We start from the raw sequence: 26,149 nt of genomic DNA on the forward strand, positions 1-26,149 counted from the left end.
ACCAGGAGCGCTCGGGAGCTACCACACTCGCACTTCAAAGTGCTGCTGCAGGAGTGTTCCCACAACAGCACTTTGAAGTTTCCAGTGTAGCCATGCCCTAAGACTTTAATAAAATCATACGAAGTAGCTTGGGAGAGCCTAAATTCATTAGGCTTTGGCATCAGGTCACTCATATCCAACCTCAGGTTTTATAATGCTATTAGGGAGGAAGAATACTATCTGATTTTTAGGTTTAGTTGGTTGGGTTTTTGGGGCTTTTAAAAAAAAAAAAGCCACTGAATATATTGTAGTTTTCTCTATTTAAAAAAATAAACCTAAACTCAGATCACTGTCACAATAAGGGACAAGAAGCTAACAAACATCTTCAGAGCTACTAGTCAAATATTTTTATTTGCAACTAAGTTTCTACGGGTTTCAGCATAGCAGCCATGTTAGTCTGTATTCGCAAAAAGAAACGGAGTACTTGTGGCACCTTAGAGACTAACATTTATTTGAGCATAAGCTTTCATGAGCTACAGCTCACTTCATCCAATGCATCCGATGAAGTGAGCTGTAGCTCACAAAAGCTTATGCTCAAATATAAACTTGTTAGTCTCTAAGGTGCCACAAGTACCCTTTTTTTTTTTTAAGTTAATACAGTGGAGGATAATATTTTCCACAACCATAAGATGTTCCAAATCAACAATGGGCAGAATTTAAAAGACATCCCAGTCAATTTATCTAGGGTAGCTATTGAGAATTATTGATCTGATTCCTTTATTCTACCAATCTTTCAATGAATACCAATCCCAACTCCTCAGTCCCACACTCCAAATAGCAGCTACTTAAACCATAGTCAAAGCCACAAGTCATATCCCTGGGGATACGTGACTTAGTTTGCCTCATGCTGACTCACCACAGTACCCATTGCCTATCCCAAAGCAGCACTCTGCTAAGCAACAGATGCACCTAACTCAAAAAATGAAAATCCACTAACTCCATTATGATAGGTTTCAGAGTAGCAGCCATGTTAGTCTGTATTCACAAAAATAAAAGGAGTACTCGTGGCACCTTAGAGACTAACACATTTATTTGAGCACAAGCTTTCGTGAGCTACAGCTAACTTCATTATGTTTCCTGAAGCGTTGTTTGGAGGGCTTACCGAAATCACATGACAGTGTGCCATACAGCATGCTACCAATACACAGAAATGTTTACACTTAAAGGAATGTTAGTTACTTCAGGTTCCTGGTAAACTGGTTTTAAAATAGCATAACATTTTGGTATAGAAATAGATTTTAAGAGCACATGGTAGAATGACAGTGGGAGGGAATGAAAACATAGAAATCGCAAGCAGAAGGCTAACTGAAGATGATGCCCCATATGCAGAAAACACTATCTCAATACAAATGATCACCTGGCTCAATGGTTATAGAACAGCCAAGTTTTCATGATCACTGTCCAACTCTGTGAAAGAAAAAACTGCAGAATGAACTCAAGGGGTTAAGCCTTGAAACCTAAAGCAGAGATTTGTGGAATGTGACCATTTCAAGGGGGTGGTCAACTATGCAAGCAGCAGTCAAAGCTTAAGGAATGTCTGTATCGGGGGGTAGTGATCGATAAATTGATCCCCGAATCGACGCATGTACTCCACCTTGGCAGGAGGACTAAGCAGAGTCGATAGGGGAGCCGCCACGGTTGACAGGCCACCGTGAGGATGGCCAGGTAAGTCAAATTAAGATACTTCGATTTCAGCTACACGAATAGCGTAGCTGAAGTTGCGTATCTTACTTCAACCCCTCCTTTGTGCCGCCCAGGCCCGAGTGTTACATGTTGTCAGTTTCCTTCTCATCTAGCTGAATAATCAGGTGTGCTGTGCATGTGTACCTAACTGTACCCAGCCAAAAAAAAAAAAAAAAAAATTCCAAGGAGTTGTAAAAAGCTGCCGTATGTCAGCTAGGAAAGCTGCAAAAATCAATGATTGTTTAGTTTTTGTTCAATTTTTTAATCCCAGAAAACCATCTTTTTGGTGGCTATTTTTTTTTAAATGAATCTGATTCTAAATGAAAACAAAAGTATCTAAAACTCTTTAAAAACAAAAATTGCTGCTATTCCAGCCAGCAGCTAATTTGGGAGTCGAGTTTTTTGTGGTTCTTTCACTTCCAGTTATTTGACTAACATTCTCTTCAAATTGACTTAAGAAAAGGGATGTGTTGGTGTATTAATATTTACAAGCTGAATAACTAGAATTTTATAAGCAATAATTGCATTCTTTGCTAGCTGAACGTGTATTTAAATGGGGTCTTCTCTCTTCCAGCTTCAGCCATTGCTCAAACCTGACTTTAACCATATTCTTTTGTTATTCAGAAACCTGGCCTTACGTCTCTCTTAAGTGTCTGGACAGAGAGCTTACCCAATCATTTCCACTGAAGTAAAGCAACACAGAGCTTCTTAAATACATAAGAGTTGAGCTCGCATATCCAATAAACAAAGAAAGAAAATCTCAATATATTTACGTTTGACAGATCTCTATAACCACTGTAAAAATAATGACTATTACATGTAGAGCATGCCTTTCTTTCCATGCATTAGATGCAGGGGTCATTTCACTTACTCATCACTAAAATGTAGCAATTCCTTAAATCAACTTTCCATACTAAGATGGTTTTTGCAAATATTTCTAAGTCTTCATTTTCATTCTTCAATATTAACACCAAATCTTCATCAGATCCTAGGAAGAAGTTAGAACTTCCTTGGCTGGAATGAGCCTGGAACTCAGTGAATTAAATGAAGATCCAAGCACCAAAACAGAACAAAAAAAACCAACACACACACTACTTTGGCCTTGACCTGAACCCTGCTGCTTTTTTAAATTAAGTGCCTAAACAGTACTGTTTAGTAACTTCTCAGTTCTCCATGCCCATGAACATCTCCAACAATTTCTCTATTCTCCTCTTCAATTTCCAAAGACCTTATGGCAGTAACATTCAGCTGCATACCATCTGCAATCAACTATGATCTCAACAAGCAGCTCAGGCTTGCTGCCAACGTACCAGTCCCTTAATGCAGTGAGCACATGACTTCAGCTGGACTGCAGGATTTCAGCCTTTCCAGAATATATTTCAGTTCTGAAAAGATGATTCATTCACACAACTCCTTAAATACACAGTATTATACTTGGGTTGACTGTTATTCCTGCAGTCTCCGTGCATCACCAGGGCCAAACAAAATTTACACTATAAGCTAGCATATTAAGAGAGAAAACTTAATACACAGCTACAGAAAATGCATTTAATAAATATGTTCACAGAACTGATGTGAAAATTCCCATGGTACTTTCTACCTACCCTTTTCAGAACTCAAAATCTTGGCTACTCATGATACTTAAAATCCCTCAGAACTTTCTGCAAGAGTAAGTATATCATCCTCAGCATCTTGCAGCTTTAGGTGGCTATAGTATTCTTTATTTGTCTGTACCTACTGCATAGTTTTGCTATGTGCTGTTAAGTAATTGCCATGGAATAGCTCTTTCACTGGTTGGTGAAGTTATTTCTATAAATACACATAACATTTGTGGGTATAATAGGGAGTCATTATCCACCTTATAATTATAATGGAAATGCTTAATATCAGATTTCTAATGCTTTAACATACTGCTCTAACACTGACCCTAGAACAGAACTTACTAGACAAGGTCTCAGGTCCAAAGTTTATTTAAGTTGCTCAGAAGTTTCTAGAAAGTGAAACAGACCCAGTTACTCATTTGAAAATTTAAAAAAAAAAGCATTCCCCTGCCCCCAATTATTTGAAGTTCTTTAATTAAACATCATAGGTTCAAGTCCCTAGTATGAAACAAGCTATTCTGGCATTTTAAAATGTATGTTTGAAGGGACCAATCAGTATGACTACCAGCATTTTATTATTTAAACCTATAAGCCCCAAACAAGATTGACTGGGGACCTATTAAGCGAATCACTGTACAAACACCACAGGACAGTAAAACAATTCCTACCCCAAGTGTTTACCTCTGTTCTCTTTTGTGGTGTTAATTAAGATTGCAAGTAACTTGCCTAGAGTCACAGCAGGTCAGTGGCTGAACTGAGAATAGAACCCAAGTCTGATCCCCAGTTAGTACCTTACCAAGTAAAGCATGCTTCCTCTACAGTTTCATATTTCTGTGTCATTTGTACTATGAAGGCATATCAAAAGCCTTTTAAAATTTAAGACTCAGTTACCTCTATAATTAGAGGGCAATATTTTTTTTTAAAAGGTCTGTTACTTGTATTTTTAGCAACTTTACAGAAACATTTTACAAATAGTTTGTTTTTCACCATTTATGCTATTTACTTAAATTCACTCAGCCTAAACCGTGAAACTCAACCGAAACTAAAACAAGAGAACCCATTTTTTGTTTTACATGTATTAGCACAATGTAATTGCGTTTTCAACACTGAATCAAGAATAGAATAAATACCAAATACTTTAATTGACATTTTAAAATATTTTGTGAACATATTTGCACATGCTATATTTTGTAAAGACTTATTGTATGAATTAAATTTTGGGATCTGAACTATTAGCATCCCCTTTCTAAAAAAATTTCGGATGCTTTTGAAATGATATTTTCAAGCAGGCATTCAAGCTATCATATCTAAACTTGACTCTTCATAGTTGGAATTTTTTCTTATTTCCAGTGCTTTTGTTTGCCGTCTTACACCAAGATCACTGACTTGTGACAAGCTCCTTCACGCCACCCTACATGACTCAAATTCACATTAAGAGAAACATACGACAAGCCACATGTTCTAAAGAACTCAGTCAAGAGACACCACCACATCACATGTTCTCCCAATCCATTACTTGAAGATTTATTATAACTTTCAAATAGAGGTGCGATATTTTGGGAGTGGGAGAGGAGAGGGTACCAAGATAGTTATACTAATAGAACTCCTAGTGTGGATCTAAATTCCCTCTAAGCTGCAAGGCCACGCAGCTGCCTATTAAGCCCTGCACAGGGGCTCAGGGCCACAGCCAAGGGAGAGGGTTGCCTCCCCACCGGCTCCAGCATGGACCTGCTGTGGCCAGCTCCTGGCCAGAGAGCGGCTGGAGGCGGGGGGACTGGCTGCCGTGGACCGGTGAGGAACTCTGTGTTCCAGCAGCTAGTCCGGGCAAGGGGCTAGTCTCCCGGAGCCTGGGGTTCACCCGCTGCCCACGAGGTTACACTTAATCTCACTGGGTTCTCTTGCTAGGTAGCAACCCCAACAACACTGCTAGGCACTGACTGGCAAAAAGTTTAACAGCCTAAGAAGCCAGCCTATAAACCCTGCAGTTACAAAGGCACTATAGCAAAGAACAACCCTGCCTGCAATTACAACAACATTTTGGGCATGGCTACACTCAAAACTTCAAAATGCTGCCACGGGAGCGCTCCCGCAGCAGCGCTTTGAAGTGCGAGTGTGGTCGAGTGCCAGCACTGGGAGAAAGATCTCCCAGTGTTCCTGGTACTCCACCTCCACGAGGGGATTAGCTTAGAGCAATAGGAGCGTGGCTCCCAGCATTGGGGCACCATTTACACTGGCGCTTTACAGCACTGTAACTTGCTGCACTCACGGAGGTGTTTTTTCACACCCCTGAGTGAGAAAGTTGCAGCGCTGTAAAGTGCCAGTGTAGCCATGCCTTAAAAGAGGTTTCAAGAAATTTGGGGTAGAGCTTTTCTTAAATTTTTTCACTTGCCTAAAAAGCAGATAATGAAGATGGGGAGTGATCGTCATTGGTATGTTTGCTACTGGCTACTCTGCATTTCTATACGATCATCAGGTGGAAGGACCAAAGTGCTTTAAGGTGGCTGTGTAGTCGCGGCACCAGCCTCCAGGAGGGGAACAACTCCCAGCACTGGTGCACTGTCTACATTGGCACTTTACAGCGCTGAAACTTACAGCGCTCCGAGCGTGTTTTTTCACACCCCTAAGTGAGAAAGTTGCAGAGCTGTAAAGTAACAGTGTAGACAAGCCCTTAGATAGACTCCTGTCTGCACCATTTAATGAGATGTTTAAAAATCAAGCTTGAACACAATTTAAATTATATAGCCTATCACTGGCTTGCCCAACTAGCATAAGTAGGGAGGGACCATGTGAGAAATACAGGAGAACCTCAGAGTTACAAACTGACAGTCAATAACACACCACATTTGAAACTGGAAGAATGCAATTTGGCAGCAGCAGAGACAAAAAAGCAAATACAGTACAGTACAGTGTTAAGTGTAAACTACTAAAAAAATAAAAGGAAAGTTTAAAAAAAGATTTGACAAGTATGAAAACTGTTCCTGAGCTTGTTTCATTTAAATAAAGATGGTTAAAAACAGCATTTTTCTTCTGCATTATAAAATTTCAGAGCTGTATTAAGTCAATGTTCAGTTGTAAACTTTTGAAAGAACCACCATAGCATTTTGTTCATAGTTACAAACAACCTGCATTCCTAAAGTGTTCGTTACTGAGAGTTCTACTACCGTATGTTCAAAAATCAGGTATCAGGAGAGATTCTTACCAAAACTACAGGACTTGTATGGCATTCTTTGGTCCCTAGAGAAACAAGATGTGTGGGGTAGTAGTTTTTATTGGACCAACTTCTGATAATGAGAGAGAAGCTTACACAGAGCTCTTCTTTGGATACTAACTAGAGAGAAATTGGAGTTTAAACTAAGCTTATGCCCTTTTCTGAATTCATTTTTTAAGACAGTACAGGCCAAGCCTAACTTTTACAATTATTTTATGTCAGTGAAAGCAGTCTTGGCAAGGTTAAATGACTTGCACAAAGTCAAAATGAGTCAATGACAGCCAGGAATAGAACCCAGAAGTCTTAAATCTGTATCCACAGATCTAATGTCTAGGCCATCTGCACACAAGAGGAAAACCCTAACTTTAAATTGGATATGGTCAGACCAAAGCCTCCTATAGACTCTTTAGTGACCAATCGCAGCAAGACATGTCATTCCTCCCTCCCATTTCTTTTCCCCCATATTTTATCATCTTGAAAACCTGTTCTTTTCATTTAAGAAAACTCTTGTTCCCCCCACCCCTCTAGATTCCTGACATATTTTCCTTCTACTGTGAAGGTTGAGAGCTAATTCTCTTCCCCCCAACCCCCGATTCAAACTGCAATGATTCCAGAACCATTGCAATTTAAGACTCCCTTCCCCCAGTCTTTAAATGGCCTTGGTCATTTAAACTGGATCATCTCAGCCAACTTGTGTGAGACCCAGGGCAAATCTACACTACAATGCTACATCAGCACAGCTGTGGCACGTCTGGTGAAGACATGCTGTGCTGATGGAAGACCCCCCTGTTGGCCTAATTACTCCACCTCAATGAGAAGCGGAAGCTATATCAGTGAGAGAGCATCTCCTGCCAACATAGCGCTGGTGTGGACAGTGCAAAGCTTGTGTTGTTTGGGGGAAATGGGGGGGGGGGGAGGATTTTTTACACCCCTGAGCAGTATAAGTTATATTAACTTAGGCTGGAACCCAGGCACCCTTGTCACTGGACCATAAGCAAGACATTTCCACACAGACCTGGAGTTGGAAGATCTTAACTCAAGCCTGTGCTTTAACTTGAAAATTACTGCTTCAAGATACCAACCCAGCAAGAAGGAAGGGAAAACAAAAAACAGACAAAAAAAAACCCCACACAGACCTCATTTCAGGGTTAAAGGAGAGGCTTGAGTTAAGGTCTTCTAACTCCATGCCTGTGTAGCATTCCCATTATAAATGCCATCTGATAGGGCTTTTAGTTCTCCCAATCTAAATCGCACTGAGCTGTAATCTGGCACGCAATCTTTAGATAAAGGATTTATTTAAACATTAAAATACTTATTGGGAAGTAAACTGCATCTACAATATTTTAAGTCCCAGTTTTCATTTTGTTTTTAGGGGGACTTTCAAATCTACTAGACAGAAAACTTGAATTTCATCTTTCCAAGATCTTCCATCATGCCAGTAGTTAGAAGTATTTGTGCTGAGATTAAGGCTGTCTTGTGCATGGCCCATCTCTTTTGGTGATGTCACAACCACCATCATAAGAATAAACTGATGTCACAAACAGATTTAACACGTCAGTGCAGGATCAGTCTGAAGGAGAAACTCAGCTCAAAAGGAGAGAGAGCCCCAGTTACTGAATATTACCAGTTACCTAAACATAAGCAAGTAACATCCAAGTAAATGGTGTATGTTTACTTCTGGTTACCCAATAATGTAGTGTTGGGCAGTCTGCCCCAAGGAACACACCAGTAGGGAAGCAGTCAGTATTCAGAGGAAGTTGGCTGAAAATTAAAAGCTACATAAAAAAGGGTGGGTATAGGTTTTTGATTTAGTTTACATTTAGTGAACAGCTCCCGCTTTGTCTCCCAACTACCTGTCCCTCCAACTCTGGGCCTCCTCAGTCAACCAACCATGAAGGAGAACTGCAGGGGGAAGATGGTCCCAGAGGCTAAAACTATCCCAACTCCAAGTAACCCCTCATTTGATTAAATGACTCAAACAGTAACCTTTAGTGTGCACCACCAGGGCCTACATGAACCAATTAATGACAAATATTAGGGCACTTTAGAAATCACACCCCCATAGCACAAATTACTCAGCCATGTGGACAAGCCCTAACATTCACTTCAACATCATATTCCTCCCCCAGAGCTCTCAGTTCACCACCAGCTAACATTACCTGCCGCAAAAATCAAGATACCCAGGATTCAGCCTTCTTTAGTCAAATACAAAAATAATGAAATCACCCATAAGAGCCTTGCAAGAGGAAACAGGTTCCCTAAAAGGGTAATTCCAGATGCTGTAATGTTCACAGTACTCAGTTTACTTTGATCAAAGAAGAGGACAAAGGAGGGGAACAGGGAGGGGTAGATTTTATTAGGAGGTCAGAATGAACTTACTGGTTGAGTTGCCTTGCATCTGGATGATGCATTTGGATTCTTTGCTGGTCTCTCTGGAATTGAAGGGCCTGACCCGGACAGCCACCTTCACAGAAGCTCCCGACATTTTGATGTCCTATAGTGTTGAGTCCAGAAATCAGATGCAAAGGTGGGGTTTTTTTCTCCTTTTTATGATCTCTTGTAGTTTTCTAAAGAGAAAGTGAGATTCAGTTACTTTAAAAATACATTCAAGTCAGATTACATTAATCTGTAATCTTGCCTCAGATTAACACATAACACATCACAAGTTTTTATGTCTATTCAGAGAATCCAAAGCTAGAGATATCCCCATCATGCTCTTAGTCAATGCCCATGGTCACCCAATGCAGACTGCTCTTGAAGTGAACAAATAAGTGTTTTCACTCCTTGCCTCCCTTCCCAGAAAGAGTGAAGACTAGCACTACTGGCATCTCTTGCTCTGCCCATAGCATCAGAGAAAAGGACCCCAGGTCTTTGTGCCGTTTGCTCTTTTCACTGGCACATAGAAGCTTAGAGAACACGGCAAACACCCAGGGATTTCCTCTGTTCAAAAGTAAATTAAAATCTTAGGTTACTGCTTGCACATCTAGTGTCCTTCAAGCAGACACTACTCTAAGAGACTTGCCTTTCAAAGGGATTTCCCACCTAAAATTTCTACCTCATCAGATGTTAACCAATATACTCATCTGCTCAAATCACAATAAAAATATTTATGGCTCAACTCTTGTCACATCCAAATGATTGAGCATTTTTAGTGCACAAAACAATGCACTGCATCCAGTTCTAAATCAGGAGGCAAGTCCACTCCAGATAACTGTGCAGGCTGGAACCAGTACACCCTGGAACCTTCGACATCTCTCCTTAAATACTATTTTATTAAACAGGTAAAGTCCCAATTCCTTCTGCCAAGGCTGGGTCTGTGCTGGATATAGCTCTGTAAGTGTGGATATATGGGTCAGAGCACCCAGAAATTGATCCCATAGTTAATTAAACTCTGAATCTCCAGTGAAAGAGCATTTTTATTCCAGGCTTGGACCAGGAAGTACAAAAGTGATTCACCAGCTGGTTTAAAAAAAAAAAAAGTCTTAGGCATGGCCTAATTCATTCTCTGATATTTTTACATGGCACAGTCGTATTTAATTAAAATTGTATTACTTCACCTCACTAATGACAGAGGATGACACTGCATCACAGAGAGGGAAAGGTTGTCTCATCCCAGAAAACAGGACAAGTTATTTAACAAGGATGTTGCTCCTCTCAAGGGTTTATCAAGGTAGCTAACCAGGTAATTGTTACAATTTTAGTTGTCTACTGTAATCAATAACATGCAACTGGGTAACAATGTAACTAAGGTGACAGAACGTGACAAGTCACAGATATGCACAGGGTTGATACCTCCTTCTCAATTGCTGCTAAGACAAACAGAGTTTAAACCAAGTCTCAGGAAAAGCTCTTCCACAGAGTAAAGTCCAATCCAACCAGAGCAACTCTGAGTGGCCTATGATGATCTGCAGAGTGATCTGTATTTCACATATAGATTACCCTCCCCAGATGGTTATTCACTGCAGTCCAACACTACAGAACATTCCCTGCATGGCAGGTAGCAACAAACATAGGACTTCATCACCATTCCTTACCCTTATCAGATGACTTTAAACACACACACACACACACACACACACACACACACACACACCCCTTCACCTCCTAAAGTGATATGATCCCCACAGATACCAGTACACTCTAAGGAAAAATACATTATGTCAAACTAATGCTCAAGTGAAACTGCATACTGCTGCTGAAGATAGCAACCTGCCTGAATAGAAGCAATTTGCTGAATTAGTCATGAAATCCAGTTTAGGGAAAGATTCAGCACTCCCTAGATTAACCTGGTACAAAATTAATAGACAATGGATCCATTTGGCCCAATAGAGGAGAAAGGTGATTGCCTAAAATAGTTATATGGTACATTCTCACATAACAGAACTAGAACTAGATTTCATAAAGGGGACATAGAGCTTTTTGCTAAGAATGTGCTATCTGAAATTTTACGAGGCATTTTGCTGAGTGGTTCTTTTCTTTCTACTCCCCCCACCCATCCTGATAAAGAACTTGAAATATTTTTGACATTTTGTTAAGCTGCTAACTACAAGTCCTAGCAAATCCAGGGTAAATAAGCAGGGCCATCAGCTAAGAGGATTTTTTTTAGAAGGTAAATTTCCTAAACTTTTGAAGTTGTTTAATTTCATAAAAATCCTTGGTTTGCATTATTGCTTATTTTTCCTTCCAACCACATTATTGAAGCAGTCAAATAACTGTCCCTTCTCCTATCCCTGGAACTTCAGAGCCCTGCATAAGACTGAATTTTAGTAGACAGTTTACGGCTATGTGTAAAATTTTAGTTGAAAGTACCATTCATTCTGAAAATACCAAACCCATGGGTGGCCTACGCTGAAGCTTTAGTCCTCACTGTCACTGTCCCCCAGCAAGTGCTTGTGATAGAAGCACACCTGGATGATAGGAGGCTGTATTGCATCATCAGGAATCTTGATTTACACATACCAATGGATTCTTCACTGAAATTGGGTTTAAATGGGGGAAGTGACAATTATAAAAACACCAGCCCTCTCTCCCCAATAAAAATGGTAAAGAAGATCAAAAGACTGCAAAATGTGCAAGCTTTAACTTTATCAAGTGTGGGATGTGCAGTTCCAGAAGTGAGGACAATGCTACCACTCACAATACTATTCATTTAGAACCTTCCCTGGTATAGAATCTGGCTGCCAGACTGGCCTGCTTTTCTCCCTTTGTGACACATTTACGAGCATCACAACAGCAGAATGGTGTAATGGAAGTTCTAGAAGCCCTCACTTGTACTGCAGGTCAAGTATTTTACTTCATTTGAACTTTTCCACTCATTAATGCTTTAGAGCATAAAATGATTTGGGTCATGTTTCTTCCCTCACACCCTCCAGTACCTAATTCTATCAAAACCTCAAGAAAACAGTTCAACCATTTATCTAAAAGTCTCAGTCATCTGCTGGCCCTTTTGCACGGAAAAAAAAAACCCACAAGGACAAAATGCTTTCTGACAGGTTTCTCTTTAGTAATGACATTGCTTATTGGTGGATCAGAATTTTTTTTTAAAACAAGTAAGTTTCCTGCTGGAGCGTCTAAGAGAAATCAATTCCCTTCCTTCAAAACCCAGATTAACCACTATCAAGTCAGCTTTGCATGCTCCAAGCTGAACATATGAAATACTTTGTTCAAATGTATTTTGTACTCTGTTCTTTTCAATAACTCCCCCCCATAAAAATGAGTTCCCTCTATACTTCCAGCAGCAATGCTGCAGACAACCAAATTCATGAAAAATGGAAGCAGCTGGATATCTCTCAACCTCTGGAGATCCCACATGAGATTATTTGAAGGAGTATGGGGAGTGAGGCCCGATCAGCACACAACCACCCACAATTGGAATACAAAAAGCCAGGTACTGCTCCTGGGTGTACTTTTGCAATGCTCTCTCCAACAGCAGCAGATGAGTTTAATCACAGCTTTCCAGGGACAACAAAGGGCCTCAAAACAATACTGGGTTTTTCATTCTTATTAGTCATGCCATATTTTCAGATACCACATTCAACTATAGTCAACTAATTTTATAAATAGATACACCTTATTCACGTTAAAAGGCTCTACACACTGACAGGATGCCTGTCATATGCAGGACATCATGACTCAACTGTAGGCTGAAGTATACCCTGTTCTAAAGGCAGAAATCAAGAAAATGAAGTTCAGACACAACTGGATCACTAAAACAACAAAACAGTCCATAGGACACACCAATGAGCTGGTTTTGATTATAAATTGTCTACATGTTTTCAGACTCTTTTCCTACAGTTGTAATTACACTGCACCTCATTTTACCTCAATCTCAGCTCTGCTACTTTTCACAGCTAAAAACAAATTAAAGTTGTTTATGTAGGGTTACAAGTGGATTCCATACAGGTTCGTTACTGTCTCACTGAACAAGGTCGCTTTCCAATACATTGATACAGCATGTAACCTAAGACTCCATTAGCTTCAAGTTTTGCTGAAATTAGAGTCAATGGTTTGTATTTATACAACAATTTTAATCAGACCTCAAAACACTTAAGATGGGTTCATGCCTTTCTAACATACCGAAGAATAGCAAGGTTAAGTTACTTACCCATGGTATGACATCCGCTGCCAGCGGTGAATTAGAAATAGACCCCAGATTCTCTAGCTCCCGATACTCTTACCGCTACAGAACACAGCCTCCCTACGGAGTTGTCACAAGAGATGCATCTTGCAAGAAAATAGCAGCTGGAGTTCATAGACTTTGATAGGTGTTTAGGTCAATAAGATTCACAAACTCAGATTTGTTCCTTATATCACATAGAAAGTTACCAATAGATTCATCCCAGAATGAATCATTTTCCTAATGACTTGGAAAGAGTTTGTTAAAGGTCTATTCTTAGGCATTTCTTCTGCATGGTATCAAACTGGGACAAAAGTGAAGTAAAAGACTGAATACTTTCATAAGAAAATAAGAATATGGCTATACTAGGTCAGACCCATGGTGCGTCTAGCACAGAATCCAGTCTTGCAATAGTGGCCAGATGCTTTAGAGGGAACAGAACAGAGCAATTTCTGAGTGATCCATCTCCTGGATGGATCGAGTTCCAGTTTATGGCAGTCAGAGACTGAGGGATACCCAAAGCATAGGGTTACATCCCTGACAATCTTGGCTAATAGCCATTGATGAACCTATCCTCCACGAACTTCTCTTTTTCTGTCTTTAAACCCACTTATACTTGTGGCCTTCACAACATCTCCTGGCAACTACTTCCACAGGTTGACTGTGCATTGTGTGACGTTTCCATGCAGTTGGCAGGCGTGTTTCAATCTTGCGACTCTTCCATTTTAGTTTCTGTTTAACTAGCTTCTCATTTTTGTGTTGTTCCCCTTTTAGGAGTTAAATGCGACTGAGATGGGCATCTTTGGTATTTTCCCTGTTATAAGGACGTTAAATTTAATTACATTAAATATTTCAGTCATATTCACCTCTTGGACCAGATCCTGTGAGCCACTTAGAACTAATTCAACAATTACCTCTCCCATAAATCATGAACTGCACTGTCAATTCTTTTATTACGTCTTTAAGATGAACCATTACCTGGTTCTCAAACTTAAAGGTGAGCAACACCTGAGCATCTAACTAGGTATTTGTCAAGAGAGAAATAAACCTGTTTGCTGCCTCCTATCATATTTATATTTACATATTTCAAACTACTACTAATTTCACCCCCACCTCCGAGCATTTAAATATCTAAATTTGTCAATAACAAGCAAGTTTCAGAAGTGTTTACTTTTTACCATTTTTCACATTACGCAAGGTGACAAATACAATACACTGGTCAGTGTCCTCTGGGCTTCTAATACACTGTTACTAGTACAATGTTTGGGTTAAAAACATGAGCGCATTTAAATTTTTCTTTTTTGCTAAAGCTTAAAGACTCAAAAATTTCTATATATAGTTTTATACAACCACTTAAAAATACAAGACCTAGATGTGAGGCCTATAAGTAGCTGAGAGTTTCCCTTTAAATGAAGTTTTCAGCTATCTAAAGCAATTTTGTAAGTTACTAGTCACAACAGTATCTTCAGGAACACAAGGATTCAGGCTCTCCTTGCAGTCACTAATTTTTATTTTGTCCCCAAAAAAGAACATCTATTTTAGTTAAATGGAAACTAAGGGCAGAATGGAACTTGAAGACAACGATATTAGGGACTTGGGTGAATAAATAAATAGTGACAAGCTGAAAAAAACCAGTTACACAGCTTAAATCCAAGTTGATGGTCTTATAGCCAGACCTCCATCTTCAAGTAGCAAAAGGAGCTTAGGATCTCGATACAGGATAGATATTTGAGAAATGACAAACTATTGTATCATCTCTGATTAAGCCAAACTGGTGACTACACAATAACTGAAAACAAATTCTGAGTTCTACATCTCTTAGGATTTGCCTAGCACAGTGTGTTACTTTTTAAATTAAAAATGGGCTCCTAGGTAACTGTAACCTAATCACTGCACCATCATTAAAAAGATAACAGGGGCAAGCAGAGAGATTAGCCTGTGGAAAGTTAGCAGAGCAGCTGTTCAAAGCAATAAGACTCCATGAACAAGAGAACCATAAGGACTCCAATTTTGGGTACTCCACCAACTATCAGACAAAAATAACAGCCTGAGACATCAGCTGGATTGCTGCAGTGCAGGCTGCCAAACTACTTTGATTTTTTTTTCCCCAGTTTAAATGAAAGCACTGAAGCCAGCTAAAATACTGAATACAGTGGAACCTGGATACAGTGTCAAAAGCCCTGTCATTACAAGGTCTTTCCCCCCCCCCCCACAGGAATGCGAAAGGAAATAAATATAGGACTGCAAACAACTGCAACAACACACACAGCACTGAAAGGAAAAACTATTAGTTGAAAGACATTGAATAATGGACTATGAACATAACTTCACTCCTAAGCTTGATTCTGCATTAAAAAAAAAACAAAAACAACAACAACAACAACAAAAAAAGGTAAAATTCAACCCGACATCAGTGACTGGTAGTACTAATCCGCACCCTGGATTTAGCGGCTGTATTCGGTCCGTGACCCCACAGCGGCTAAGCCTCTGCATTCTCCGTCTCCTGCCCCCTCCTTCCCTCTCCCGATTTAGTTCCTAGAGGATTGTCCGTTCATCATCCCAATATGGCTGCCCTGGTAATTCTGCTGTACTGAATACAGACGATGCAAGCACTATGGATGGGTCCCAAAACGCTGTAAATCCCCTTCCCTTCTGGTCTCCTCCCCCCTCCCTTCCTCAGCAGATGCTCTGGGACCTTCCTTCACTCACAACCCTGGAGGGAGCAAATACAGCCTCCCCCAGGCACCCTGGAAGATGAGGATGCAGAGATGCGGCTCGACCCGCACTTTGGGGAGAAAGGAGGATCTGGGGAGCGAGGTCCGGGGAGACCGCAGAGGCTCTGGCACCGAGCTTCTCCCGGGGGAAAGGGGAGACTGATGCGCCGGGTCTGGCAGGCGCAGCAGGGAGGAGGCAAGGCTGCGAGCGAGCTCCACGCCCTTGGGCCGCTGCACTGACAGCTCCGGGGAATCTCCCCTGCCCGCAAAGCTCCAGGACCAGCGTCCCCTGCCAGAGCCGCCGGGGGGCTCCCCCGAACCCCTTCCAAAGCTACCCAGCGGCCCCCACCCCCGGGGAAACAAGCGGCCCCCGCCCATCCCCGCCGCATTATGGCGCCTACCTCCCCCGACCCTAGACTCTCTCCCTCCCACCCCCGCCCCTGGGCTGTTGCCCCCCTGTCACGGGCGGCTTCCCCATCGCCCCCCAGGGGCTCACCTCGGAGCGGGGCCGCAGGCCGCGGACGATGGGGCTCCAGCGGGGTCCGCGGCGCAGTCAGCAGCAGGAGGCGCCGACGAAGACACGCAGAACGAGGGAGAGGAGAAGAAAAGGGCCGCCCAGCCCCATCACGGTGCCCCGGGACAGGCAGGGAGCCCAGGGCCCGCCCGGATCGGGAGAGAGAGAGCGCGAGCGAGCGAACCCCCGGGAGGAAACACCAGCAGCTGCGCTGCCTCGGAGCCCCGCGGGCGGACTGACGGCGGCGATCCCTCAGCCCGCCAGCGCCCCGCCCACAGCCCCAAGCAACGCCACCCGCCACCAATCCCAGCGCGGCGACGCCCCTTCCCCCCCATCCCAGCGCGGCGACGTGGGCTGAGCGCCCAATCACATCGCGCCACTGCTCCAATCACAGCCCGAAACAGAGGAATAGACTCGTCTAACTCAACGCCACTCATGGGGGGGGGGAGAGGAGCTGCCTCCTTGACCAATCCCACTGCGAAACGGCGTTAAGAGTCCGCCCCTTCGTCTCTTTGGCCAATCAGCGTTCGAAAGCGATTCTCCTTTCTTCCCTCGCCTATGAAGGGGAACGAGGGGCTGTTGGCTCGTCGACTCTCCCGTCCGGCTGCGGAAGAGCACCGGCCCGGACCTACGCCCCCTAGCGGCTGAGGAGGCGGTCGTTAACAGTGGGGTACCGCCGCAGGGCCCAGGGCCGGGAAAGAAGGGGAGTCGGCCTCGGTGGGGGAGAGGGAGGTGGGGTCGGGAGGCTATCCCGGGGGAGGGAGGTGGGGAAGGGGGGAGGGTCGGGAGGCTATCCCGGGGGAGGGAGGCGGGGAAGGGGGGGGAGGGTCGGGAGGCTATCCCGGGGGAGGGAGGGGGGAGGGTCGGGAGGCTATCCCGGGGGGGGAGGTGGGGAGGGTCGGGAGGCTATCCCGGGGGAGGGAGGCGGGGAAGGGGGGGAGGGTCGGGAGGCTATCCCGGGGGAGGGAGGTGGGGAAGGGGGGGTCGGGCAGCTATCCAGGGGGAGGGTCAGGTGGCTATCCCGGGGGAGGGAGGCGGGGAAGGGGGGGAGGGTCGGGAGGCTATCCCGGGGGAGGGAGGTGGGGAAGGGGGGGTCGGGCAGCTATCCAGGGGGAGGGTCAGGTGGCTATCCCCGGGGGGAGGGAGGCGGGGAAGGGGGGGAGGGTCGGGAGGCTATCCCGGGGGAGGGAGGTGGGGAAGGGGGGGTCGGGCAGCTATCCAGGGGAGGGTCAGGTGGCTATCCCGGGGGAGGGAGGCGGGGAAGGGGGGGAGGGTCGGGAGGCTATCCCGGGGGAGGGAGGTGGGGAAGGGGGGGTCGGGCAGCTATCCAGGGGGAGGGTCAGGTGGCTATCCCGGGGAAGGGGGCGGCTATCCCGGGGGAGGGAGGTGGGGAAGGGGGGGGTCGGGCGGCTATCCCGGGGGCAGGGGATGGGGATTCAGGTCTGGGACCCTGCCTGGTAGAGCTGTGGCTCGAGGCCTAGTTCTGCCATGGTTGTAACACAACCCGCTGCCACCCCTAATTAAGGGTGCCTGCCCCATGATAAGGGTAATGAATTGGGGGGGACAGGCTGCTTCACGGGGGGAAGTTCTTCCGTGTCCCAGCCGCTGAGACTAACTCAGATCGCCTGGCAACAGGGGCATCTCCATCACTCCAGGCCATGGCCCCAGTTTTTGCAGTCCCAGACAAAGCCCCATCTCACGGCAAGATCAGGGTTTCTAATTGCACACTGGAGTAATGTGTTCTTGATCAGCTTCCTTGCTGAAGGGAAAAGGGCAGTCATAAAATCCTACATGATAGTTTGAGGGTTGCTAGTTGGCTGTTAAAAAGGAGGTACCCCTCTGGCTATGCTGGGTAAGGAGAAGGAAGAACTGCTCCCAGGCCAGCAAAAGAAGGGTAGCTTCAATTCTGCTGTTAGCAAAGGAGGGGGAGCTGTTCTCCATCTCCTCTCCCCCACAAGCCCTTTTACCTTAACCCTAATCCTGGAAGAGAGTTATATGGAGAGAGGAGCTGTATTTTAGGCCAGCTATTCGTGACCCAGATATACCTATTGCCAACTCATGAGTCAGGTCCCCAAAAGACTTGCTTGGCTCAAACTCATTAGATTTTAAAACCTAATACACTTTGGGTTCTTTGTATATGCCTTTTGGTTTTTGAGTCCTTAGGGTTCACATTTTCAGGCTTTTTTCTGTAACTCCTGAAGACTATAAATTTACTTCTAAAATTAAAGCTGAGAGTCTCACTTAGTCACATGGCTCCAGAAGTTGCAGCTTGAATAAAAATATCAGCTATCCCAAGACTCACTAAAATCAGTTTGCAAAACTCATATTCTTTAGTGAGTCAAATAAATTACTAGTGTAACAGCATCTCCAAACTTATTTTAATGTAATTCCACATCAAGATTTAATTTGTTCAGTATGTTTACATACCATATCTTCTTACATAGGTCAGTAATTTTACTCACAAATATGTATGTTACTCTGGACCCTGGGTAATCCTTAACATTTCATTTGTGTAAAAACTATAGATAAATGGAAAGAGGATACTTTTTTTTTTTTAACTGTAAGAAAGCAACGTAAAAGGAGCTATGCACTTATTAGGTAGAAGGAAGAGAAGGGCTACCTATAGTAGGCAGAGGCAAAATAATTGCTTTAGCAATGCCGCTGATTGTTTCTTCCAAATTTAAAGGGGCAGTTACCACACAGGCATGCTGGGAGAAGCTATAAAAGGGTAAACCAGTGATTCCTAGGCAGTTAGGCCCTTTGGAAAGTTTTTAACCTATAGCAGTGAGTGCTGGATTGGGCCCAATGAAAGTAAATTTCACGTACAGAAAATATATTGTAGTCTTCTCTTTAGAAGGGCGTTTTTGGGTACGAGACAGCTTGAGTTGTCTAGAGCTACAAACTGGCATCTTCTTTACACATTCTCATGGCTATTTGTTTTCCTGTGAATGTGTAAGTATCTTTTATAAACTTGTTGTGTAATCTAAAGTTATATTTGAGTGCTTTAAATATTCATGGTATGTCTTACTGCTTCATGCTAAAAATTGATCTGTAGTGACAATCTGCTCAAAAACTCTTTCTAGCTCTATATAGATTGGCCCATGCTACTTTAGGAAAAAATGGATTGGAAGGAGGGGAAAGCTCAACATATGCCCTTGAGCAAAGGCAATGAGTGAATTAATAAGAGGGAAGTCAAAACTCACAGTTCTTCCTTTGAGGGAAAGTACAGTGTTATGGATGGGAGAAATGGCACTTTTCTTGGCCCACCGAAATTTTAATTTAATCAACACTTTTAAAGAGGTGGTGTGACGTTTTTAAACTATTACAAATTTCCAGTCTGTAGTCCTGCTAAAGCTTCACAGTTTTGAAGCATTAGGACAATTAAATCACATCAGCCCAGGATACATTTGGTTGTCCAAGTTGGGTTTAAAATATCTTCCTAGTCTGCTAATAAGGGCTTTCAGTGCAGTGCACTCCTTTCTTCCTGATACTTGGATAGACACAGACATATAAGTTATGTGGTTAATTGCTAGATATTTGCAGTGTAAGTGAATGCATGTATACCTGTATCAAAATGTAGAGAAAAATCTTGCATGCATGAATAAAGTCTGGTTTTCTACCTGTTCCACAAAACTCCATTTACAGATTTAGTAAGCAAAGTGTCAAGATTTTGAATCCTAGCAGACCATTTCAAGTTCAATTTTTTCAGAACCACTGTTGTCTGAGGTCATCCAATAAAGAAGGATGAAGTCACAGATTTTTTTTTGGAACTGTCAGGAGGGGATCCTGTGCTGTGCTGTATGTGGCCATGAGGCTCTCTCTTGCTTCTGATCCTCAGAGTGATTAACATGTAATACTCGGTTGTGTCAGAGGTGGAAGCATTTTGCACAAATAAGGCCAAAATATTCAAAAGTGGCAATTAGTTCTGGGTGCCTCAACTTTTGGTGCTCCATTTGAGACATGTTAGGTTCTTTTGAGACATGTTAGGTTCTGATATAAGTGCCGAGCACCTACCACTTCAAAAGCAGACATGGATTCTCATTATTCCTGAAAATCAGGCCCAAAGTGGCACATAAATCGGGGGCAGTCCTGAAAATGTTGATGTTAGTGTCTCTTCTGTTCAGTGTTGTGTTCCTTGTTTTAGTTAGCATTCTCCCCAGCCTGATCTTGTTGCCAGGCTTCCTGCAGGGTAGAAAAATAGTAGTTGCAGAAGAAAATTCTCATTCATGAACTGATAAAAACATTAATGTCAGATTCTACCAAGAAAGTAATAGTGAGGTCTGGAGCAATGTTAACTATGCAGATCATCTATGTAAAACAAATGCATCCTGAATGCAACTAAATTCAGTGAAAATTATTATTTGTACTTCTGATGAGCCAACTGGATGATAGATATGCAAATGTCTCCTTCTTGCCTATCAGAGGTGAATAATAATTTTGCTGTATCTTTGTTGTATCTTTAACTCTCTCTCATTAGTTGAAAAGGAAGAATTCACAATTGTGAAATACCTTCAGCCATAGAAATTATTTCCAGCTTCAACCTATGGTTTGTTGTTCAGCACATGTGCAACAATACATATATGGCCTTTGTTTTTTGGTGGCCATCAGGCTTTATTGTTCATCAAGGTAACTGTTTATTTACTAAAGTAAAACTAAGGTCAATATTTACCTATTGCATCAATATGTCTTGATGTTCATTTTAGCAGACCTCAGAGTCTGCATATTGCTTTTGATAGTCTGTTCATCTTTCACAGAGATTCTAATCACATTCCAATCCCTCAGCTTTCCAACTGCAAAATTTCATACCCTTTCCACAACTAAAACTTGAGTGGTTCTAGAGATTGAAACCCAGTCTCTCAGTATCATCCTAACACCCCAAATCTTCCTGCTGTCTTTGTATTTAAATCTTAGTTTTTGAAACTATATTTTAAATTAAGATTAAATCTCGTGTGGAGTGTGTTTACTCTGTATATCTGCTGGAGCTCTGAGACTGCCTGCTTGTATTTCTCCAGGCCTTTGCTTGCAGCACTGTCCTTTTGGCAGAGATGAAATGGATGGGACTCCCTTGAGAACTGAATTTTCCTTCTGAGTTAACGGGAGGGATGCTGTTGAATGTTGCAAAGCAGTCTCTCTCACCACAACATCATAGACTTAAACATTCTAGAACATAAAACAACAAATTGAAGAGTTGTACTATCATGCTGGTCCTTTATTAAGAACAATTTCTTTTGCAAATGTTTGATACCCAAGATTTTTATATCCAGTACAAGATTTATTTTTGTTCCTTTCAGTCACAGTGTTCAATATTTATTTGTATTAATCTGAATTCCTTTTAACACATTCTAAAAAGCTTGAAAATGGGGTGGGGGATTTTATTATTTAAACCCTTTTCTATTTGGCAAACATTTATTTCCCCCCCCCCCCCATGTGATTTTGGATGAAGTTGACATGAGCATAAGTGGTTTTTGTTTAGCAGCTACAATTTTAACTTGCATTCATAGTGATTCTTTGCATGGTAGTATGATTGTCGGTACAGATGTGGAAACATTACTTACTAATTAAACATTGCTGCAGAACCTGCAAAGCAAGAACAAAATGTGGTTTTATAGGTCTTATAAAATACCATTGTTATGGTTTTCAAGTTCTTGTTGATGAGAGTATTAGATTGAGAAGTAAATAAAGAATCTGGATATTTATCCAGATTCTAAGCAAGATTGAATCTGGTGCTTAGAGTTTGACATTGCCTTCTTAAAAATCCTATCTTTAAAAGCCTACTATAAATTGTAAATACTAGATATGTTTTGTTGTCACCATATCCCACAGTTTTCCCTGGCAACAGCTGGAGGTGTTTAATTTCACTCAAAGATCCTGTGAACCATTTGTCTCTCCTGAACTGCAGTTCATGCATAATTTTTCTATAACAGACATTTTTTAATAATTAGGAACAACTTCATATCAGTTAATTTAGGTCTTAAAACCATGATTTAAAAAAATCCCAAGTTGTTATTTATAGGAATTTCTGTGCAGTGACAGATGGTCTCCAAACACTTGGGCAGAAGAAGGAAAGGGCCTTCAGGAGGCTCGCCACCAAATTTCATACAAGTCTGTAAACTGAACAAATATAACCATACCTAAGGATTGATTACAAAAAGGAATAGCATGGTGTGCTCCTCGAGTGTGTGTTGGGATAATCGCTTTTCTGTAAAGGATAAAAAGGATATGAGGAGGAGATAACTTGAGGCTTAAACTGTCTCCATATGGAGTGGCATTACATGCAGGTTCTTAAGTGTTTGGTTTTTTCTTTGTCAGTCACAAGGAATATAAAATACATTCTTTGTGTGAACTAAGTATGAGCTAGTTCACCTGAGGGATGATACTGTGGGGGAAGAAGGGTAAACTGAATGGGCCAAAGTGGTCCCTGGTAAAACTCCATTGAAGTAACTGAAGTTAAGTCATGGATAAATTTTTCCCAAACACTAACAAACAAATTTTTTGTTGGTTGTTTTAAACTTATAATTAGAAATGGACGTGAACAGAAACCCAGATCCAAACAACCTTGAAATTTAGGAGAGTCCAGAGCCAAACTTCATGACTAGCTCCTGTTCAACTAATGAAATGAACCAAAATTGCAGATTGACAATCCCCATACTCCAAGCATGTGTTACTGTCTGTTTCAATGCTGCAGCTTGACCCTATATCAGCTTGTAGGTAATTAGTGATTTTATGTTCTGACTGATATAATGTGGAGCAGTTATAGACTATATAGTTAACGTAATTGACTTACACTGTGTCCATTCAAAATAACCCAGAACTTCCTAAGCTACAAAACAACCATCCCCACACCAGCTCTTTAAATGCTGTGTTTATGAACAGTCCTGAATACAAATGCAACAGAGTGACATCAATGGATGCAGGTGAAATTTCTTACAATGCTCAGTAAAGTTGCATATCTAGGTGCAAGTGACCTGGTATCTGTTGATCTAATCATTTGCGTCTCTGACCCTAAATCCCCATGCAATGTCATCTAAATTATCTGTGTAGTGCAGGAAATACTTTACAAAATACTTTACAAAACAAACAACATTAGCAATATTACTCCTGGAACTCATTTCTCCTTCGCCAGAACTTAGATTTTAGCCAAAGGAGGAGAAAATGTTTTTGTTTTTTATGTTATGCCAGAACAGTTTGGGGAAGCATTTCAAACCTTTTTCAGTGCAACCCAGAGAGAAAATCAGGAGCATCTGTATATTCCTATTATCTTTTCCTGGGGAGTAATTCCTGTCTGGTTCCTTTTCTGAAATTACACATTCCTACTAGCCACTCCTTCCTGATGCTTCCAGTTTGCTCAGTGAGAAGAGCCTATCTCAAACTATCCATTTCCATCTGTTTTTTTCAAAGCATATGCAGTCTTCTGATTCCAGAGTCCATCCCTTCTTCCACTCAGAACACAAAACTCACTGTGGATAAAATTTACCCCTGTGTAAGGGGTCAACATTAGGTATATGCATATGTCACCTGAACTCATGGCCTATGCACTAGATGAGTCCTACCGCCTCTTCTGAAGGACCCCATCTTTTGAAGGTTTAAGTGGGATTGAAGTGATGCATATGTATTGTGGTATCCCGCATGTACAGGGATGAATTTCATCTGATTTGAATAGCAGAAGAGAAGGAAATTATCACTCTGTTGTCGCTGGAGACAGTTTGGTAGAATAACATTGGCGAAAGCAGATCCAGCAATTACAGCAATGTGACTGGAGACAGGTAGAAAATAATGGAAGAGCTGTTGTAAAAAATTGCATTCTCCCAAGGCAGTAAAACAATGACAGTAAAAAGCATCTGAACTGGGACTGCCAAAAATGTCTTGGCATAACACATTTCCAAGATGCCCTTAAAAATTCAGGACAAAACTGCTCTTTTTGGTGTATGTGACGCAGCATGAATCATCAGCCCTTCCTCTGTGTTTAAAAAAATTTAGATGAAAATTCAGCATGGAGGAATAAAAATAAAAAGCTCTGAATACAGGAGAGAAAACGTGTCCCCCATTCTGAGGATTTTGAGAGAGGTAAGTATTATTTCAGAGGGGTTTTTTTTAATACCTTTTTAGGTATAACTTCTCCATTTTCTACTATTTTTTTTCTCCTCTGATCTCTTCTTCCAGTGTATCAGTCATTGTCAGCAACAATAGCTTCCTCCAGACACACACTCGGTAAGAGGAGTCCAGTAACATGAGCCCTTTCAAAAGGTACTGGATTGATCCCATATTTTGTTTGAGGGTAGCTTGGTTGTTTTGGACAGTAATTGAAGAATGTTAGTTTCTGTATCATTTTCAAAGATCAGTTTTTCTGTCTTATGAATCCTATAATGACTGACCTCAGGAACTTTTTTTATATAGGTCCTTTTTTCTATTAAGGGAGTCAAATAGAGGTTTCTTTAAGTGAAAGGATATATTTTAACATGGGATTACAGTATACAAGCTTCTTAAGATAATATCTACACTACAGTTAAGACATTTGTCCCCTAACCTGGCTACAACACAGATTTGTTGTATAGTAGAGACGCAATGCATCCAAAGCTTTAGTCTGATTACAGAACATCCCCACTACAAATTGCAATGGTTAACATATTTCTTTAATATTCAGTTAAGTGTATATGGTACGTGACATAAGTTCCTCTGAATAGGAATTAACTTCTAAATTTATCCAGAACAGTGGGAAAGAAGGAGAAGCAGGGGAGAGGAGGGAAGGAAGGAGGAATATGTAGAATAAGGCTGAGGTTGTTTGCGTAGTACAGTTGCAGTACCCTAGTTCTTAAGTTTTGGTTTATTTAGAGTAACTTTTAAAATTGTTTAAAGGGATATAATTAGAGAATCAATTTAGAGATGGTAGGGGGAAAAGGTGGATATTGAGGCGGGAGGTTGTATGGCATGCAGAATTGAGGTGGTTCTTTCTACGTACAGGTAGCAACATGAGAGAAGACATGGAGATTCTTAAGTCTCAGAATAGTGATTTTTGTTTTTTTCCGTTTGGGAAGTGCTTAAATGTTAAATTCTTTGTGTCTCCTTTGGCAGCCTCTGCTAAATACAGGACACTGTCTGTATTTAGGCATTGTACCTTGTCATCTAACTATTCCATTAGAATCATCATTTTGGCAGTCCTTCTCTAACATCCCAAAACGACTAGCTCCTAAAATGTCATAATGGAGGATTAACCCAATATCCCATGCACAGCTGGATTGACACTGAGAGCAGAGCTGCTCATTTGCACACTCCCCCATGCACAAGTTGCCCATGACGCCAGCAGGCAGAGTGGAACCCTATTGGATCAAACATTTTAGTCTTAGTTCTTCACTTCTGTAAGGTGCTGGAGCCCCTTGATGCTGCTCTTTGAGGTACTTCTGACCAAATGAAGGGGAAATGCTGATGGATTCCAGATAATCCAGACTCTGATGCTGGGATGGCTGATCACTACAATACAGAGCTTTTGAATAGGTGTGGATTTAAAGAGGAAAAATGTAATAGAAAAGAAGCTTCCAGGGCTCCTAGAATAACTTGCAAAACCCCAAACTCAGATTAAAAATTTATCATATAGTCTTGTTACATAACATTTCCTCATTTTTCTTGTAACCGTTGCATACATCTGCACTAGTTTAATACATACAAGTATAGTTGAGTGCCACCAAAACATGAATTTGATGTGCTCCCTAAATCGTTAGAGAGGGGTAAGGGTTTGTTTTTATATTCCTGTGCTTAAATGAGTTGGAGAAACTTTATTTT

General features: G+C 41.8%; 1 protein-coding gene across 19 annotated transcripts in view; it reads right to left on the reverse strand.

Moving 5' to 3' along the window:
• KIF1B (kinesin family member 1B) overlaps window positions 1-16,644 on the reverse strand; it is a 147,387-nt gene extending 130,743 nt beyond the window's left edge. For 16 of the 19 annotated variants that reach the window (XM_038376609.2, XM_043499963.1, XM_043499968.1 and 13 more), the window contains exons 1-2: window positions 16,358-16,640; window positions 8,911-9,098 (exon numbers count right to left, since the gene is read on the reverse strand). In XM_038376609.2, coding sequence (XP_038232537.1) covers window positions 8,911-9,016 — 106 coding nt within the window. In that variant the 5' untranslated portion in view covers window positions 9,017-9,098; window positions 16,358-16,640. Of the gene's footprint in view, window positions 1-8,910; window positions 9,099-16,357 lie in introns of all 19 variants that reach the window. The other 3 variants (XM_038376612.2, XM_043499970.1, XM_038376613.2) reach the window with 3 other exon arrangements.
• Between the last annotated feature and the right edge of the window lie 9,505 nt (window positions 16,645-26,149).

The sequence above is a fragment of the Dermochelys coriacea genome, chromosome 18 (genome assembly GCF_009764565.3).
Source record: "Dermochelys coriacea isolate rDerCor1 chromosome 18, rDerCor1.pri.v4, whole genome shotgun sequence".
Classification (NCBI taxonomy): domain Eukaryota; kingdom Metazoa; phylum Chordata; order Testudines; family Dermochelyidae; genus Dermochelys; species Dermochelys coriacea.